General features: G+C 33.6%; 2 protein-coding genes across 2 annotated transcripts in view; both read left to right on the forward strand.

Annotated features, from left to right (window-relative positions):
- The first annotated feature begins 317 nt into the window (after nt 1-317).
- Nucleotides 318-1277, forward strand: LOC136420073 (alpha-ketoglutarate-dependent dioxygenase alkB homolog 6). The gene is made up of 2 exons (XM_066406834.1): nt 318-386; nt 448-1277. Exon 2 carries the CDS (start codon nt 633-635, stop codon nt 1272-1274), a length of 642 nt encoding a protein of 213 aa, XP_066262931.1. The 5' UTR covers nt 318-386; nt 448-632; the 3' UTR covers nt 1275-1277.
- A 7436-nt stretch (nt 1278-8713) lies between these two features.
- CCHa1-R (CCHamide-1 receptor) overlaps nt 8714-17672 on the forward strand; it is a 112221-nt gene continuing 103262 nt past the window's right edge. Inside the window, exon 1 of the mRNA XM_066393872.1 lies at nt 8714-8972. The gene's annotated coding sequence lies outside the window, so the exon portion shown is untranslated. The remainder of the gene's footprint in view (nt 8973-17672) is intronic.

Raw genomic sequence — 17672 nt, forward strand, 5'->3', positions numbered from 1 at the left:
GAACTGTGTAGAAAGTTAAAATTCGAAAAATCTGAGTTGTGGTCGATAGCAATAAAAATACATATACTCGATTTAAGATATGTATGTATAAGAATGGCACATCTAACATGTTCTTACATTTTTTTTGTTAGCATATAACGTGTTCGTAAGTTTTATTTATGCGCAATGTGCAAAGTATTTGTGTGCAGCGTGAACATTTTTGCAAGATAGGCAGCCAGGACTTAAAATCGGTGATGCCACATTTCCGATTTCATGGCTTCATAGTGAGCGGATTACTAATGACATATGACGTGAAATGTACTTGTAAACATCAAAATTCAATGAGAAACATAAAAAAATATCAACGTTAATAACACAATAAATAATGCTTTATTTGAAACATTTCGGTAAGGGATTTGGTAAGGAAGATGAAGCGTGAATTATCTTAACATCTTTAATTCATTGCAGTAAATTCTTCTCTTTTTCTTATTATTATCGAACAAGACCGGTGCAAAGTACTTTTTTAAAGGAGAGGAAAGAGTTCCTCAAGTTCCAGTTCTTCTTGCGCATTAAAAATTAACGAATTTCATTTGCCTTCCAGTGCAATCACTCAATCTATTGCAGTATTTAGTTAATCAAGAAAATGTGAAACCATGGACCTCTCAAATTTTAGAGTGTCCCACATACCCCATACAATTTATTACATTCCAAATTTCATTACCCAAGAAGAAGAGGAAGTCATTATAAAAAATGTGTACTCGGTACCTAAACCAAAGTGGACATGTCTCTCCAATCGCAGACTGCAGGACTATGGAGGGATTCCACATGAAAAGGGAATGATCCCTGAAAAAATCCCCCTATGGTTGGAACAGTATATCAAGAAAATAGGGCACCTTAATATTTTTAATGGTAGAAAACCTAATCATGTGCTTGTGAATGAGTATCTTCCTGGTCAGGGAATTATGCCTCATACTGATGGGCCTCTGTTTTTTCCTGCTGTGACTACCATCAGCTGTGGTTCCCACACCATATTAGAATTTTTAGAAAACAATGAAAAACGGGATAAAATATGTGATATATTACTGGAGAGATGCAGCCTTGTTATTGTTACTGATGATATGTACACAAAATATCTACATTCCATTAAAGAAACTGATTCTGATAATGTTGCTGGCTGTGCAAATTTAGATAATTGTACCGTAAAATATTCCTTAAATGAACAGTTGAAGAGGGAAACCAGAGTGTCCTTAACTATTCGACATGTACCAAAGGTCCTTAAAATAAAGCTCTTTTAATTTCTTTAATGTTTTTTTTTATATTTGTGCCCATTCTCTTATTTCCTATCCAAGATCCTCCTTTAAATCCAAATAACTGGGGTACATTTTAGGATTTAGATGGTCAGGGTGCCACAGTCGGATTATAACATTCAATTAAAATGAAATTTCTATTTCTAAAACAAGTTTAAAGTTTTTTTTTGAGAAGTATCAATGAGCTGTATAAGGATTTAAAATTATGTGTCCAGTCACTTTTGCTGAGTAATTGTGAACTCTTTAAAATTTAATACTGAAAATTTCTAATTAATTTTGTACTAAAAAAAGATCTGATGATGGTTGGGAAAATTCTAAACGTTACATTAAAAGATGTGCCGTCACCATCCGCTAGAAGACAAACACCACCGATGTAGGAGTACCATTTATTTTTAATCATCCCTTAAAATAAGTTCATATTAAAATGAAAACGATTTGAGCACATTGGTTTTGTTCAACTATTTATGGTTCATGAAATTGTACAACTTTTAAACCGCAGATTCCCCTTTTAGAAAATCCCATAAAAATCGCAATAATTACACCCCCATATGACACTTAGAGTATCATGAAAATTCCTTTATTTGTTCCTGTATTGATTCAGCAAACGTACGGTTGTCGCTTTGATTAAAGATGAACTAGCCGCGAGTCAAATTATTAACGTGCTGTTAGTATAAAGTTAATTTCTATATAAATTTGAACAAACCAAATGTGAACTATAGGCAGATATCCATAGTTAAAACTTATATTGAAAAAATTTTGATTTCTAGCGATATCTAACACCGCTAATGGAAACCAATGGTGCTAGTTCAGTGCACAATGGAGAATTCCTTAAGTTTTATTTTTTAGCGTTAAAGTATACTCTACCGCCGGTAGATGACGGCTGTAGACTTAACGAAATCAAATTTAATTGAATTACGTTAGGCACAGATACAGAATGTTTTCCAATCTTACGGCGCAGCTTTAAAGCGATGATCCTTGGATCAAATAAAAGGAATAGGTCCTATAAACATATAATCGGAATCGCTTTATTTCCGAAATGTAGGGTGTTGAAATAAAAAGAAGTTTTTATTGCTTTTTTAAAATCGGTTTGGCTAATTTAATTTAAATGTTTGTCACATAATAACAAAATTATCGTGTGTCTTAGACATATCATATTTCGTTTAGAAATTTCATAAACGAGGCACATCTATCGGAATTTTACACAAAAATGCTAACGCCCGATGGATTTTTGTAGTTTACATTCAACGAAAATGTCTAAATAATCCTCAATGTTCAGACGCGAAATACAATTTCATTTATTAGTTAAATATGATGATTTAGGTATTAGAACATGATGCATTGTTTTAAAGCAAATTTATTATCTTTCAGTGCATTTACTAACATACAGGATTTAACCATAGACTTGAAATTCATCTTAAGAGGAATGAGTACGATAATTTAATTTAAAATAGCTGCTTGAAACTAACTAATAGGTGGGGCCATTTGCGTCTCACCGATGTACAAAAAATCAAGAAACGAAAGGATGAAGAATCGACTTTTTTGTACCAATAAGTAGAAAATGTTCTCAAAGTTGAGACCACAACCTGAACTCCTCTATCTCTAATGGTTTTTTGTTGATATTTCTCTTTTTGTGCGCGCTCTACGCTATTTAAAATGCGAAAAAAATGTTTGTTTATATCAGAAAAAAATTATAACTTACAGCAATGTAAACCAATCAAGTTCATACAACAACCGGAGGATTTATTGCCCTCCAAGCTACTCTGACCTGGAAAATAGATCTTTAAATACACTCTTAAGATAAATGTATCTGAAGGAACTTGACCGGAATAACTTCCAAAAGGGATCAATCTGTCCCCCACAAGGAGAGACAAAGTGTAATATTACAGGAATTTGACGATGTCCACTATTCCGGTTTTGGTCCTGGGGGAACTTGCTCGAAGAGACTTTAAGATACTTTGGACACTGACAAATAAAACTGCCAACAATTTGAATTATATTTCAGTTATAAATATTGTAACAATAACGGACTCTAGCTAAATTCAAAACAAATATTTTTGAGGTTATAGTGAAACGAAGGAAATAAGCGGGAAGTAGGGCTCCAACAGTATCATCCCGTCTCTCTCTAAATCGTACTATTTGGGAATCCAAGCCAAGGACACATTTATGGAGGGTTAGTTGCACATTCCACATATTGACGTCTTCATCCCGCTCCCGCCACCATGTTTTCCTACTCTGTCTGACCTGTAGTGACCCACTGACGTACATTTCTTCAGGGCTATCTCTTTCTTAAGTAACATATCCCCTTTAATTGGCGATTAAATACTTGACAGTGGAATACATGGAATGTATGTCAGTCCTGGTATACTGTAAATAACCGGTTTTTAGCTGGTGCTCTCAGTAGAGTTTCTGCAAAGTAGATTTAACCGGTTCTTGGAAGCGCCATCCTTTTTCGCTTGTTTTTTTGCTTGGTTCACTTTTAAAGAGACGTGATCAGCTGTATGTTAAAGGGAGTTTTAGAACTGTTTTACATACATTTTTCAGAGACCTGTTATAGACAAATATGTGATAAACGTGAGCAAAAGCGTGATTTAATCAATAATTTCCTTAGTTAACCTAAGAGTTTTAGCTACATCTGGAAAATGACAAAAAATTAGCTAAAGTAAATTTTCGAAATTTTGACCGTTTATACCATTTTTTTCACCATTTTGCGAGTCTTAAACCAAATTTTTGTCGTACCCTGTTCAGGGTCGGCTATTGTTCCTGGCTCTATTGATGCCTTCGTCAATATACAGGGTGTTCTAAATCTTGCGTGCTATCATGGCTATCTCTTAAACGGTAAGAGTTACAGGGTCGGTTAAATTAGAAAAAATGTGGCAAATTTAATACTCTTGTTAAAAGTGAAAACAATATTCCCAATCGATCATTAGTTTCGGAATTATGATGAAAAAATTAAAATTTGGTAAAATTTAATTTTCTAAATTAACAGAAAACTAAAGATTTTTCAATAAAATGTTTGATACAAAAATTTCATTTTTTTCTTATGTCTACAAACCAGTAAATTTCAAAATTTTAAATATTGCTTAGTTTTTGAGGTAATGACAACAATTTGAGTTTTTTAAATACGGACCTCTACACTTTTTGGCGATTTTTAAAAGTCCTTAGTAACCTCTTTACGATTATGTACTTTGTTTTTTATGTTTTAGGTAAAAAAAAAAGATTCTGTACTTTTCTCTTAATAAGCTATGCCGGTCCTGGAGTTTTAAGTAAAAAATGCAATTATTATGTTGCTCAAAATTGTTATGCAGGCAAATAAATTATCAATCAAGCCATAGAAAATTAATAATAAATTGGTAATAAAAGACTTTTATTTAAAACATTTTCAAATTTGAAAGTATAATAGTTTCTGAATAGCGGAAAAATAATAAAATATGTCCACAAATATTATCTTAATAACATTCTATTAATGATTGCTAAACGTTAACTTTATTTTCGTTTAGCAGGTTTAGGAAACAATGAAATGTTACTAATGTTACTATGGCGTTAATTGGCTCGTCAAAATAACATTTAAATACATTTTTTAAATTCCATTTGCGTCTAAATTTTAATTTTCATCACAATGCAGTTTTCAAACGAGGAAAAAACAGATATGCTGTTTGTTTACATTAAAGAATTTCGAAATGCTAAAAATGCCTTGCAAGCTTTTCAAAATTTATATGCGGAGAGAAGAGTATCCCATCTTAAGATTTTTTCTCGATTGTAAAAAGATTTGCGTGGACATTGATCCTATAGTTAGGTATAAGTTCGAAAACGTGGAATGTAACGGCTGAAGGAGACGTAAGTGAAGTTAACATACTAGGTGTTTTATTCCTTTTCCGGAAAATACAATACATTTTGAAGACTTTTTTTAACTGATTTTCAAGATATGTTGACTATCAAAATATAAAAAAAAAACTAAAAATTATTTGGCAATATTGTTTTCAGTTTTAACAAGAGTATTAAATTTGGCACATTTTTTCTAAATTAACCGACCCTGTAATTCTTACCGTTTAAGAGACAGTCATGATAGCACATCGGATCTTGAACACCCTATATAACCATATTATGAATAAATTAACTTATTAATTAAGTGCACAATCAATCAATTAAACATATAAATAATTATACAATTAACTAATTAATAAGGCAATTATAAAACTAATTAATAGCTATTATGTAACCAATTAGTTACTGTTTCGTGCAATCAGTAGCATTCGGTAAAACGAGTGAAACAAGATTTCGCAATATAACGCTTTGAAATATAATGAGATCAATACGACCTAGATCAATGAGGGTTATTAATTCGGTGAACGCTAACTTGACCACGCCTGACGACGATAAACTAACAGAATAATATTTATGTCTCCGGCCCTTATGTTCCCATTTAAAATGTGTCGCTGGACGAGCAACACAAAATAACATAAATTACGGTCAAAAAGAGTAATCAGAAAGGAGACGAACCTCCTGAAATTTAATATAATTTAATCTTTGCTTCAACTACGTACTGTACTACTCTCTGAGAAGGTGGTTTCTATTACCTTGGACCGCACAACTTGATCAAATTGTCCTCGGCTTATAAATAAGCATTAATCCATGGAACAACCAAAAGCTGTAGCAATTTTGGTCCTAAATTTACAATTTAAATGCACAGGGATTGAGATTTTAACCGAACACAAGCTTGTGGCCTGTTGCTATTTGGATCATAAATTTCGTTTCTGGTGGGATAAACCGGTGTTTGCACATGGAGAACAAGGACCAGTAATCGCAACAGGTGTGAAATTGCATTATAATTCTACAGTGTGGCCCAAATTGGCCTACATATATTAATATCTTGCGAACTATAATCACTAGAAAAATGAATAAATGCTAAATGTTGAATGGGGCTTAAGGAACAATTCAGAGCTGTTTTCAAAATGATTTAAATTTAAATTTAATTTTGTTTTATTTCAAAAGCAAAAAGGCAAGTTTTTGCAAGCTATTCATCTGAGCATTTGGGCCATCCTGTATACTCCCAAGAGCAATTTTTATTGATATTGAAATGCGGAACAATAGTTTTCGCCTTTTCTATTGTTAATGGAGTTGAATATGCTTTGAAATTTGGGGATACGCCACATCTCACATCATTCACCCTGTTTATATTTCCAACCTATTTAGACAGGCTGACTGTAGAACAGCTAACAACCTTGTTAAAGTGAAAAGCTTCGGTAAAGGTACTTTAGTGAAACATGACAGTTAAATGTGTTCCGAATTGTTAAATAGATTCCTGATACATTTGACTTGAGTTGATAATGACTATGTCCTTTAAATTTTGAGATCAGGAGCAAGAATATCTGATGTGCAGTTGCATACTTTATGTTTTTACACTGATGTTACATAATAATCAATTAATGTATATGTAGCCCAGACAGCGCAATAGCTTTTAGCGCCGATGTAGCGACAGGCTACGGGAAATTGTATGTAAGCCGACCATTGAATTTTTTTGCGTTATAGTGGGAGATTTGCAAAAGTTAAAATATGTATCAATAAAGTTTTTTCCGAGTTTCGAACGATTTTTTAAATATATTTCGAAATCGCTGTTCATCCTTAAAAGCTTAATGTATCATTTGCAGTTTTTTTAAATTAATATTATTGTTTTGGTGGTGTTTTATTCACTTTGTCTTTGATAGTTTTTGAAGTGGAAAAATCCATTGGAGTCATATCGGGAGAATCAGGTGGCGAAGTAAAAAAAAAGTGCATTAGTGATATATTTAAGGGATAAAAAGCGCTTTCCATTGTGAGCTTCCTACCGTTTCTGGGATATCAACAATGGGCACATCTAACCAGTTTCCCCTATATCAATGACTATTAAAGATATTTAAATGAGCCACAAAAAATGTTTCATATTTCACTTTTTGTAGAAACTATACCACATAGCAGAAAAATTCAGTGGTTCGCTTACATGAAACAGCCTTTACCTAACTGCATTATTTTGTTATTTCAGGTAGGCCAAGATGTTGAAATTAAGAAGCTAAGGTTCAGCATCCAGAACAGATTTGTCTTTATTCAGAACATTTCGGTTACCCAGGCCAATACCCTCTGCCAATTACTTGTGATATATTCCAAATTCTGAAAGTTGCGTAAATAACAAAATAAGATTGACGTAAATTTCAAGAGCAACAAAAACCAAGAAATTTCCTCTTTCGCATAGGGTGTTCAAAAATAAATTTCTCATATAATAAACATACCTACCACTTATTACTTGTTTTCCTCGCTTAATTAATTATTATGCATGGCCGGGTCAGTTGACTTGAGTGCTTTCATAGATCCCACTCAATAGATAAACAGTGATAAATTGTAAAACTACCCCCGACCCTAATAAATTGTGCCCTGAGCTGCGCCTGCAATTTATAAAGAAAGTTTTTATAGATCGATCCTTTTATACTTGCTATAAATTTAATTCTAATATCTGAGCTTCATTTATATTCTTCTATTGGATTTGGCATAGCAATATATTAAACGGCTCACAATCGGTGAATTTTACTATTACAGATATTATATAATCGTTAATAATGACCGACTTGAGGCGTTAACGAATCATTTTCCAATGGCAGTTCATATAATTTATGTAGTCTAGGTGTAAGAAGCGTTAATTTACCATACTAGTTTTAGTTATCTATTTTCGTTTCTTAGCTTAACAATTTTAACATGAGTTGTTTTCAACTCCTGTCATATTCTCACTCCTTATATAAAACGACATATTCTATAACTATGTAGTTATACGGGGTGATTCACAACTTATCTATAAAATTTTAGAGGTAGGTGTGTCATGAAAAACTAAGTTGATTTTGTAAGAAAATTTTTTGGAAAATCCTATTAATTTACGCGGAAAAAATATGAAAGTTTAACATACAGTTGTCTAGTTTTACAATGGTTAAACTTTAATAATTTTTTCCGAAAAAATTTTGCGGGTTTTCCAAAAAATTTTCTTACAAAATCGACTTAGTTTTTCATAACACACCTACCCTTAAAATTTTATAGATAAGTTATGGATCACCCTGTATACACATAGCAATTTGTTATTTGCAAATTGTTTTAATGCATAGTGCGTACACTTACATACATTACTTTTTTGAGTTTATATTAGAGCGGAAAGAGATTCACGCAATTTAAAAATTCTTGATAAATTCAATCACAAGCAACTACATCTAGCCAATTTTAACTAAACGCTATAAAAAAGCAATTTCCCATTACCGTTATTCGATAAATATTGTAGTTTCCAAAATTAGGTTTGATCCTTGTGAAACCTCTTGAAGTGAGCTCCTTAATTTATCTACGCAAATCCTTCATTAAATAAATGAGATATCATATCTTCAATATCTCGTTCGTACATCATCAGTCATCAGCGATGCGCTTTGGTTGCTGGCACAGCGACGAGACTTCGGAAAACTTTCAGTGCATTTCGCGTGTTTTCCGACTCCGCTGGACTCCGGGGTTGGAATGAGCGGCTCTGGAAAACTTTCGGAAATTTCCGCGTTCTTCGAAGTTTTGCCGTCTTGCTATGGGGATCATGAATAATAGATTTAATGCTGTGTTACGAGAGTAAACTGAGATTTAAGTGCCAGAGGACCTTTTTCTTCAAGTTTTCGATTGAGCGGAAAGTTAGACAGCTTTGTGAGTATCTTTGAGATAATTGTGTATTAGGGCGATAAACTAGCACTTTTCATCTTAAATATCGGTCTATCATGGACTATTATGAGAATTTTTGTATTTTTCCCAGCCTCGGAATGGTTGTGACTTCCGTTCAAGATTTTTTTGTATTTTTTTCTGTTTACATGACTACCTAAAGGATAAGAAAAAAGTGTCAGTCAAAGTAATTTTTCAATCGGTCGGATTCAACAGGATCAAAACTGTTTAAAAGCGACTGAAAATCAAAGTTCAAACTTCCAGTTTCATACAACAATTACACCAAATACTGATCGTGATCAGTTTTAAAGACCTCGTCACCCTGTTTAATAAAACCGAGCTGACGTCCGAGCTAGGGCAACGGATTATGCTTTAACAGGATGGGGCAAGTTATTGAAGAGAGAAAATTGTGTCTAAAATATAATGCAATAACCAAAGGGGTTAAAAGCTAATACGCGATGACCTAAAGGAAGTTTGAAATTGCTCGGAAGAGCAGCTGATATGCCCCAAAGGGTATGGTGACTTCTCAAAAGATATTGCCGGGATTTTAGCTAAGCCGAAATTCTAACTAGACGAAATTCTAATTGAAAATCAGAGAGAGTTGGGTGAGAGTAGAAAAACGAGAATAGGTGTACAGGGCGTCCGAAAATTTTTGATGTACATGTCGTTCTTGCACGCTTTCCCGGCTTCATGCCAAAAAAAACACATTTATTTCGTGAGTTGCGCAAAAAAAACACACAAGAAACTGTTTAATATTTTCCAATAGAATGTAAATTTTGCAAGATTGCGGTTTTAGTTTAATCAATAAAAATATCTAATTCTTGACTGGTTAGTTCGGGTTAAATAAAAATTCCTACTGTACCGTAGGTAAGTGTTCCCTATTTTTCGAATACTCGGTATAAAGCTGCACATTCCCGGATTTAATACTTGCAATTAAAAGAGCATTAATATTCGATTATATAGGATATTTTCATGTTGTGTCTCGATTCAGGGTTTGACCAGATGTTGTTCATGTGACTAACGAATAAAATCATGAACAATGTCACGTTGCAGGCGTGCAATCTCCAATGGTCTGGAAAATTGACTCTAAATTAAGCCGGATTTTAAATTTCCAACGTTCGAGCATCTAGCGGGATTTATTGATAATAAGCATGAAAACCCCATTTTCTTGGATGCTTTTGCTCGTCTTTGGCCAACGTAATAATGATTACTTTCAATTCGTTGGTAGTTAATTGGAAAATTCACTGGTGCAATAATATATAATTTCTCGTTTTGCTTAAGTGCTGAATTCAAAAATGTGAAAATTCAAGGTGGTACAGCTGAGAAAAAACAAGGCTGATGACAATTCCGAAAATCGAAACGTTGGATTTTAAATATGGTATGGTCACGTTGTTGAAGAAGAAAAGATGCAATAGTGAAGCGGTAAATAATTTAATTTAGTTCGCCAAATAAACTAAAAAAAAATGTCGTTTTTCCAAAATTGCAGGTTTTTTCAATTATCTTTGAAAGTCATTGCAATTTTTTAAACCAACCTTGTATTTTTTATGATCTCGACATCCTCATGGATTAGCTCCAGAAGTGAACACCCTTTATCTTGGGTAAATAATTATTTTCATTTATGGCATGTGATACTAATGAACAAAAAATGTACGGAAAAATTAAATTTTCAAGACTTTCAACGTGTCATCGAAGCTACATGATCAGATTTATTTCGTCAGTGAGAACTCGAACATAATCTATATTAGCACTGCTGATTTGTCTCAGTTCAATTTGGGTTAGTTAATTAAGATGAAATTCACGTAACGTTAAATACCAATGTCTAGTTTAAAGCCCTAAAACCACTTTAAATTCCCACTAACGAAACTACAGCTACTGAAACAGACTTTTTCCGTGTTTTATGAGATGTTTCGTCAAAGAAAAACCTTCTAGTAAGATTTACTATACATCGAAGTTGGGCGTTGACTTTTCCCAATCTGAAAGTTTTCCAAACCGAAAATTGCGATTTTCTTTTGGGAATAGACTATACTGCATGGTATCTGCTTCAGGGAATAATTCCCTTTATTATTATGAGATCACTTCCGCTGTATATAGAGAAAGAGAAAGTACTCTGGATTAACAGTACCTATAGCGTAGATAAAAAATAGTTAAGTGACGCACTGATTGAGTGAACAAGAAGTTAGAGATGATTATCATGAGACCTTGGCATGGATGGAATCTTTTTCATTCTAAGATTCTAAGGGTAGTCCTCTCCCATACAAATGAGTTTGGTAAATGGCGCCTTAATTCCTTTTTACATTTATACTTTCAAAGTGTCTAGAAAAAAATGTTTACATTCAAACTGACATGGTTACTATCCGCCCACACTACTGGCTACAAGAAGATCTCGATGCGAAAAAATTTCTTTAAAATTAAACTAACACGTGCGAAAAAGTTTTTACCGCACCGGTTTATTGATCGCGTCATTCGAACAACTGCAATCAGTGTGCAACAAGTTATTCCGCACTTGATGGTAAATATCCGCACTTGAGGTAAATAACTAACAATGATATTTATAACAGTAATTAATTAGGTAACTAATCAAAATTAGAATCGTCGTATATATAGGAGTGAATCTAAATAATTGACTCAAGCAAGCTTCGCTTTCAGGCGTAGTAATTAATTTCAGAATTCCCCTAGTAAAAAAGACGAACATTTAGGAAATATGCATCACGAATATTATGAAATCGCGCATATTACAAATTTGAAGAAATATTAAAACTGATATTTCCATTAACTGAAACCGCATAGCGTAATCTCGTCATCTTGGAAGTATTGGGAAATCAGCTATGCAATGCTATCTAAATATCATATCGACCTTGCAATACACAACTTGTAAGAAAACGTATATTTTTCTGGAAGTTTGTGTGACTTTTCAATTTAAAGTTAGAAATCCCTCATGGTGCTTTCTATTGGGAAAACTGGCGCAAAAACTTATTGTTACTCCTGTCTACTCAATGTCAATAAAATAGTATCATTATATAATTCTGCATTAAACTTTCCAATAGAACATGCTGCTAGTAACCTCGAAGCGCGGAGTAATTAAAAAATATTACAATTAATTAAGTAATTAAGAACATGCATAAAGCATTAAATTCTGCATTTCCCTGAAGCTCGTATGATAATATTGCGGAATTCAGTCACATATATCATTCTCAAAGATGGGACGTTTCAGTCATAATACACACGACCTATTCCACCAGACACATTATAATATGATGACATAATCTGTGCATACAGTGTGTTCTAAATTGGTTCTACAATATGTATGGGGTATATATAAGAGACAATACAGAATGTTTTCTTTATGTTTTACTGTTTTTCTGAAAAATGGAAACACTGCTGTTTTTTAGCTTCGTCCTTTGTTTCTAAATTAAGCCAAATGTGACTTTGGAGATAAAGCTTTATTAGGTCACTTTTTCACGTAGAATGCGATGACGTATCAAAAATAGTTCTATTGTCGCGCATTTCCATGTCTTGGGTGGTAATTTTCGAAATTCTTATGGGCGCCATCTTAAATTTTAAATTTAAAAAAATTTCATCCCAACAAATTTTGGAATTTTTTTAAAATAAAATAAATGGTCTCGATGTCCGACTCGAAACGACTCGCAATTCGAGCTGCGTTCCTAATTTGCTAGAAAATTACTATAAATTTCAGGCGCTTCCACCTTAATAAAAATTTGTTCAGAGCAATTGGGTCGGGGGTTAGTTTCACTCATAAACTTGACACTTTTGACAGCACGCAACTTTGGTCCAGTTTTTGTTCCAAATTTTCGATCCAAAGCTGACCACTTGAATTTCGAATGCGATCGATCGAAGCATAATTTTTGACGTCACCGATCATTTATGGAGCGATCGCAGATCAAATTACAATAGAGTAGAAGCTACAGGTTGCTACAGCTAAAAAATATATGATTTAACTTTTTTACATTTTTCTGGAAAACTGTGTGTGTGTGTTCTCAGAAAATTTTCTAAAATATTTAGGGAACTTCGTACCTCTTACGATGACTGAGAGGCCCATAGTTATAAAATGAATCTGAGACAACTTGTATATCACTGATACTCTCCTGAAGGAAATAACAGCATTTCGGGATTCGGACGAAATTAATGAACACCGTCATAACTTCAGACTTAATGATAGCCGGATTTTCATTGTACACGACTAATATAATTCATCTCACAACAAAAGTTAACTTACTCCAAATATCGAAATTACTTTAAATTCTGAAATGTTAAATTCCGGAATAATGGAAAGTTCGTAATTAAAAAGTTAAATACCACGGGATCATAGCCTTCATCTGGTTAAAGGATTTTGAGTAAAATCATGTCAAGGTTTTGAGACAAACGCTTATGTTCAGAATTGAAACAAAGAACTTTACCTTTAAGCATTTGAATAAACGTAAATTACCCAAGTATTGGCTATTACTATAAAAAGAGTAAAGTACAGCCGCGTTTATTCTATTTGATATGGAACATAAAGGTTCTTGTTGGATGATTTATCGTCTGTTTGCGAAAGGTGGACTATGTTATAACACCCTTATAAATATAATAGCGGAAAGTCCCATTTCAGACAAGAACAGAAGAAAGCTTTGTTTATGTTTGTTTTCATTGCTGTTAATTAAGATTGGCAAAAGTTTCCTCTAAATTACGACTACTAAGGTTAAATTTTCTATGAAACGAACTAAAAGTACTTTAAAATTCACTGAGCTGCTGCAATTCATCAAGAAGGTGATCGAATTATCTTGTTCGCAATTAAACGTGAAATTTATGCAAATTAAATTACTGTCCTAGCAAAAAATTATTGTGTAAGCTTATAGAGCCTATCGAGACAATCAATTTGATCTATCTCTTTAGTATAATTGCTCCACGGGTTTTCGAGATATCGGCCTTTAAAATTTGAAAATTTGCAAAAAGCAGATATGACCACCGGGATTCTGTGCCGTCCAAATTCGATCAGGAAACCCCCGTTGCGAACGGTCGGAGTTCCTCAGTCGGATATTGCTTTCCCAGTTGGCATTGTTTGGACATGTAAGAGGCCATCTTCAAACCAATTTTCATGAGATTCTTAATATTATATATATGTATGTATGGCGGAAGCTTTGAAAAATGGAACTTGAGAACTCTCGGGGAATCGGTCTGGCCAAAGAGAGGAATAAAACTTCTAAGTCGCTTCCCCGGAGATTGAATTACTGTCCTAACGAAAAATTGTTGCGTAAGCTTATAGAGCGCGTCGAGACAATTAATTTAACCTACCTTCCTAATGTAATTGCTTCACAGGTTCTCGAGATATCGGCTTTCAAAGTTTGTAAATTGGCAAAAAGTAGATACGACGCTCGGCATCCCACAGTTGGATTTAGACGACTTAGGAGTTTTATTCCTCTTTTTGCCTAGACCGATTCCCCGGGAGTTATCAACCTCTATTTTTCAGAGCTTCCGCTATTTTTTATGTAACTGAAAAGCTCATGAAAATCGGCTTGAATTTCATGTCTCCGCAATGCCAACAAACCTTTAATTAAAATCAATGGAATGATGATGAAACGGCTCCCTTCGGGTTACCCTCGTGATGTTTAAGCTGGTTTACCGTGATGCATAAGATTTCCAACTGTTTGTGTAAATTTAATTGCTGGACGCCCTGTATAGAACAATAACATTATTTGCTTTCGCCAAATATAACTCGATATGTTTCTATCAATGTGGAAATATCAAGCTTTTATTGAATATATTAGTGCAAATATATAATCAATATTTTTAGATCCAGTTCAGGGGAGATATAGTTTATTTCTCTTGAAAAATTTTGTTATGTAGCTCAGACAGAAAATTGCATATTTTTATTTGCAGCATCATTAGGAAATGCGTGTCTCCTCCCCTTTGGCTTGTTTCCAGTCAGAGGTTTTCCAGAATGTTCGGCTACAAATTCAACCAGATCTCTACATTTATTTCATACATAAGGGCATCAAAAAGTCCTTAGAATAAGATCCTATTCTAATATGTTCTCGCATTTTGCATATAAGAAAATACCATCCTTCTTCACATTTACATTCATTCCCATACATCACCCTAGACACCTCATTGTTATTGAAATAACGTGCAGACGAAGAAAATTAAATTACAATTCAACTTCAATTGGAAATAATATTCCCAAAAACTGACATAAAACCTCAAAAATTCACACTTCGGAGAAAGTTATCGCATTTATAAAATATTCGAGCACTTTTTGGATGGTCATTTTTCTCAAGAGAGGAAGGTTCTTTTAAGGCCCTGACGTGTCCATAAATATTAAAAATCCTCAACAGGATCGGCTGGATTATGAGATATTTTATAGATATTATGTGTTTGGATTGGGTAAAGCAAATCTGGTCACAGTTACATTAGTTGTACGAATAGGTAGAAACTGTTCTGTTTTTTTCTTTTTTTTTTTTGTAAGATGTGGATGTTTTTTCGAGTCCTAAACAACCGAGATGAATTCTAAATTACAACAGGTAAAAAAAGGTCTAAAGTCCAGTCAAACGAAAGTCTTTCAGTAGGCAAATTTGCCAGGAAGGGAAAGTTGCTGACCTTATTTAAGGGCATTGACAAATAACATTATTTGCCGGATCCCATAGTTAAATATGAATCTTGGAGTGTAATTTGGAGCTTTGTATGCTCGACGTACTCTGAAAGCGTAAGGACTATTTTTATAAGGCTGTTCAAAGGCACGTGCGCTTTAAGCTAAACTATCTGAACATCGCTTTTGGATGTTGAGAAACTATTCCGTGTTTTCAGGTCATTTTTCAACCATACTCAGTTTTCCCTGTGGAAAAACGAACTGCGAACGTGAGAATAAATAAGTGGCTAAGTCTCTTTCAATTTACTGGTTAATTGTAACTAATCTGAACTCGATATTTGAAATTTGAAACATTTCACATCATGTGCTAGAAATAGAATTTCATTTGGGGCAGAAGTGGCTATATAAATAATAAAGCTGCTAATGTTTTAAAACCTAACAGGGCATCCATTGCACAAACTTTAATTAAATCCGGTTGTTCAAGTTGCTGTTTATCCTAAAAAAAGAGTTTCCAGGGCAATTTCAAGAGCTCTGTGCTATGTGAGAGCTTATTGGGGTAGTAGTTTAGTGGTTTGTAGGTTTGTACTAGGGGCGAATCTCTAAATGGGTCTAACGAAGTGGATGCAGTTTAATTGGGACGAAAATTTGATAATTAACTCGAATTAATCCTAAAAGGTTTAATATTACGTTCTCGTCACCGTGAAACCTGACGCTGCAGGTGGATTTTGTAAGGTGTAGTGTAACCCCTCTTTTAATTAAATCAAACTTTAAGATTAAAGAATATTTTATAAAATAACTTTAAACTGTGTTTGTGAGGCACCTGTTCCATGTATTCCCGAGATATTGACGCTTAAATTGATTGTTGTTGAATTGAAAATGTCAATTTTATCACAAACGCAATCCCTAAGTATTACAGTAGCCATTCTAATTAATAGATATTTAACGAATGAATATATTAACAATATCGATTAATAATTGAAACATTTTAACACTAATAATGCGAGTCGGGATTATTAATCGTTCATTCATTTTTCCATTTATTCTGTCAGCTGCATCGTGAAATACCAAGACATTACAAAATTATTAATTTTAAATTCCAAAAGTCACTCGACTTTCTCTAAGCAGATGTGATGTGCCATTCCATGTGTGACATTGAAAAGCAGTGTATAAAAGTTTTAACCTGCTTAAGTGACAGATACTGATCACTTGCGAAACTCTTACGTTACTATTGGTCATACGCAAATAGTCATGGCGACATCAAACCAGTTGCAGCGTGCTCGAAATCATGCAGTAAAGAAAAATCGTGCATTTACGAGAGTTGCAGCGAGACGTAATAGAATATCTGTAACGGTAACGTTAGTTTAGTTTACAGGGTGTTATCAAAGTCAATTATCCGTCGTTTCCGAACATACAGATTTACATTTCTGACCACTAGAATGTAAAAAGATAGATAAAAAGTTTCAAATAACGGAGCTTTTTGGGTTAAAAAATTTCTGAAGATTTGAGCGCTTGTCAAAAGTTCCTAATTGAACTGATTTCAAGACTCAGGTATACATTAAAGAATGTCATTTTATTTTTTAATGGATATTTATTTTTTATGGATTTGGAGATTAATGGATATTTGTGACCTGCATTGTTTGATAACTGAACCAAATTTACATGATCAAACTTTTCAACGTCACTGCTTCGGATCCCTTGTCACATGGGAATCAGGAGAAAGCCAAAATGTTTCTCTTTCGGAGGAGCCCCTGCGGTACCTTTCTGCTCAGACAGAACGCAAATTCTAACTGGTAATTAATAAATATAAATTAAAAATTACCTCTGACCACATATTTCCCAAAATTTAAATAGCTTGTTCAATTTAGGAATTTTCTCGTCTCTTGCGTTATTCCGTATTCGTTCTTGCTCTCCAGTTCTTTGCAAAGTAAATACAAGTTATCAAAATTTAATTTTTCTTTTCTTTTCTTTCTTTCATAACTATTGCAGTTCTTGATGTATTTATTTCATATTTAAAACATAAGTTATCTAAAACTAAACGACGCGTGAGAATTTACGGAGTGATGTCTTTTCACCCAAACATGTGTCGCGCTTTACTGACTATTTATTTT

The sequence above is a fragment of the Euwallacea similis genome, chromosome 1, assembly GCF_039881205.1.
Source record: "Euwallacea similis isolate ESF13 chromosome 1, ESF131.1, whole genome shotgun sequence".
NCBI lineage: Eukaryota > Metazoa > Arthropoda > Insecta > Coleoptera > Curculionidae > Euwallacea > Euwallacea similis.

What these genes read in the sequence shown, in the direction of transcription:
- LOC136420073 (XM_066406834.1), top strand. Translation starts at nt 633, where the DNA reads ATGGACCTCTCAAATTTTAGAGTGTCCCACATACCCCATACAATTTAT.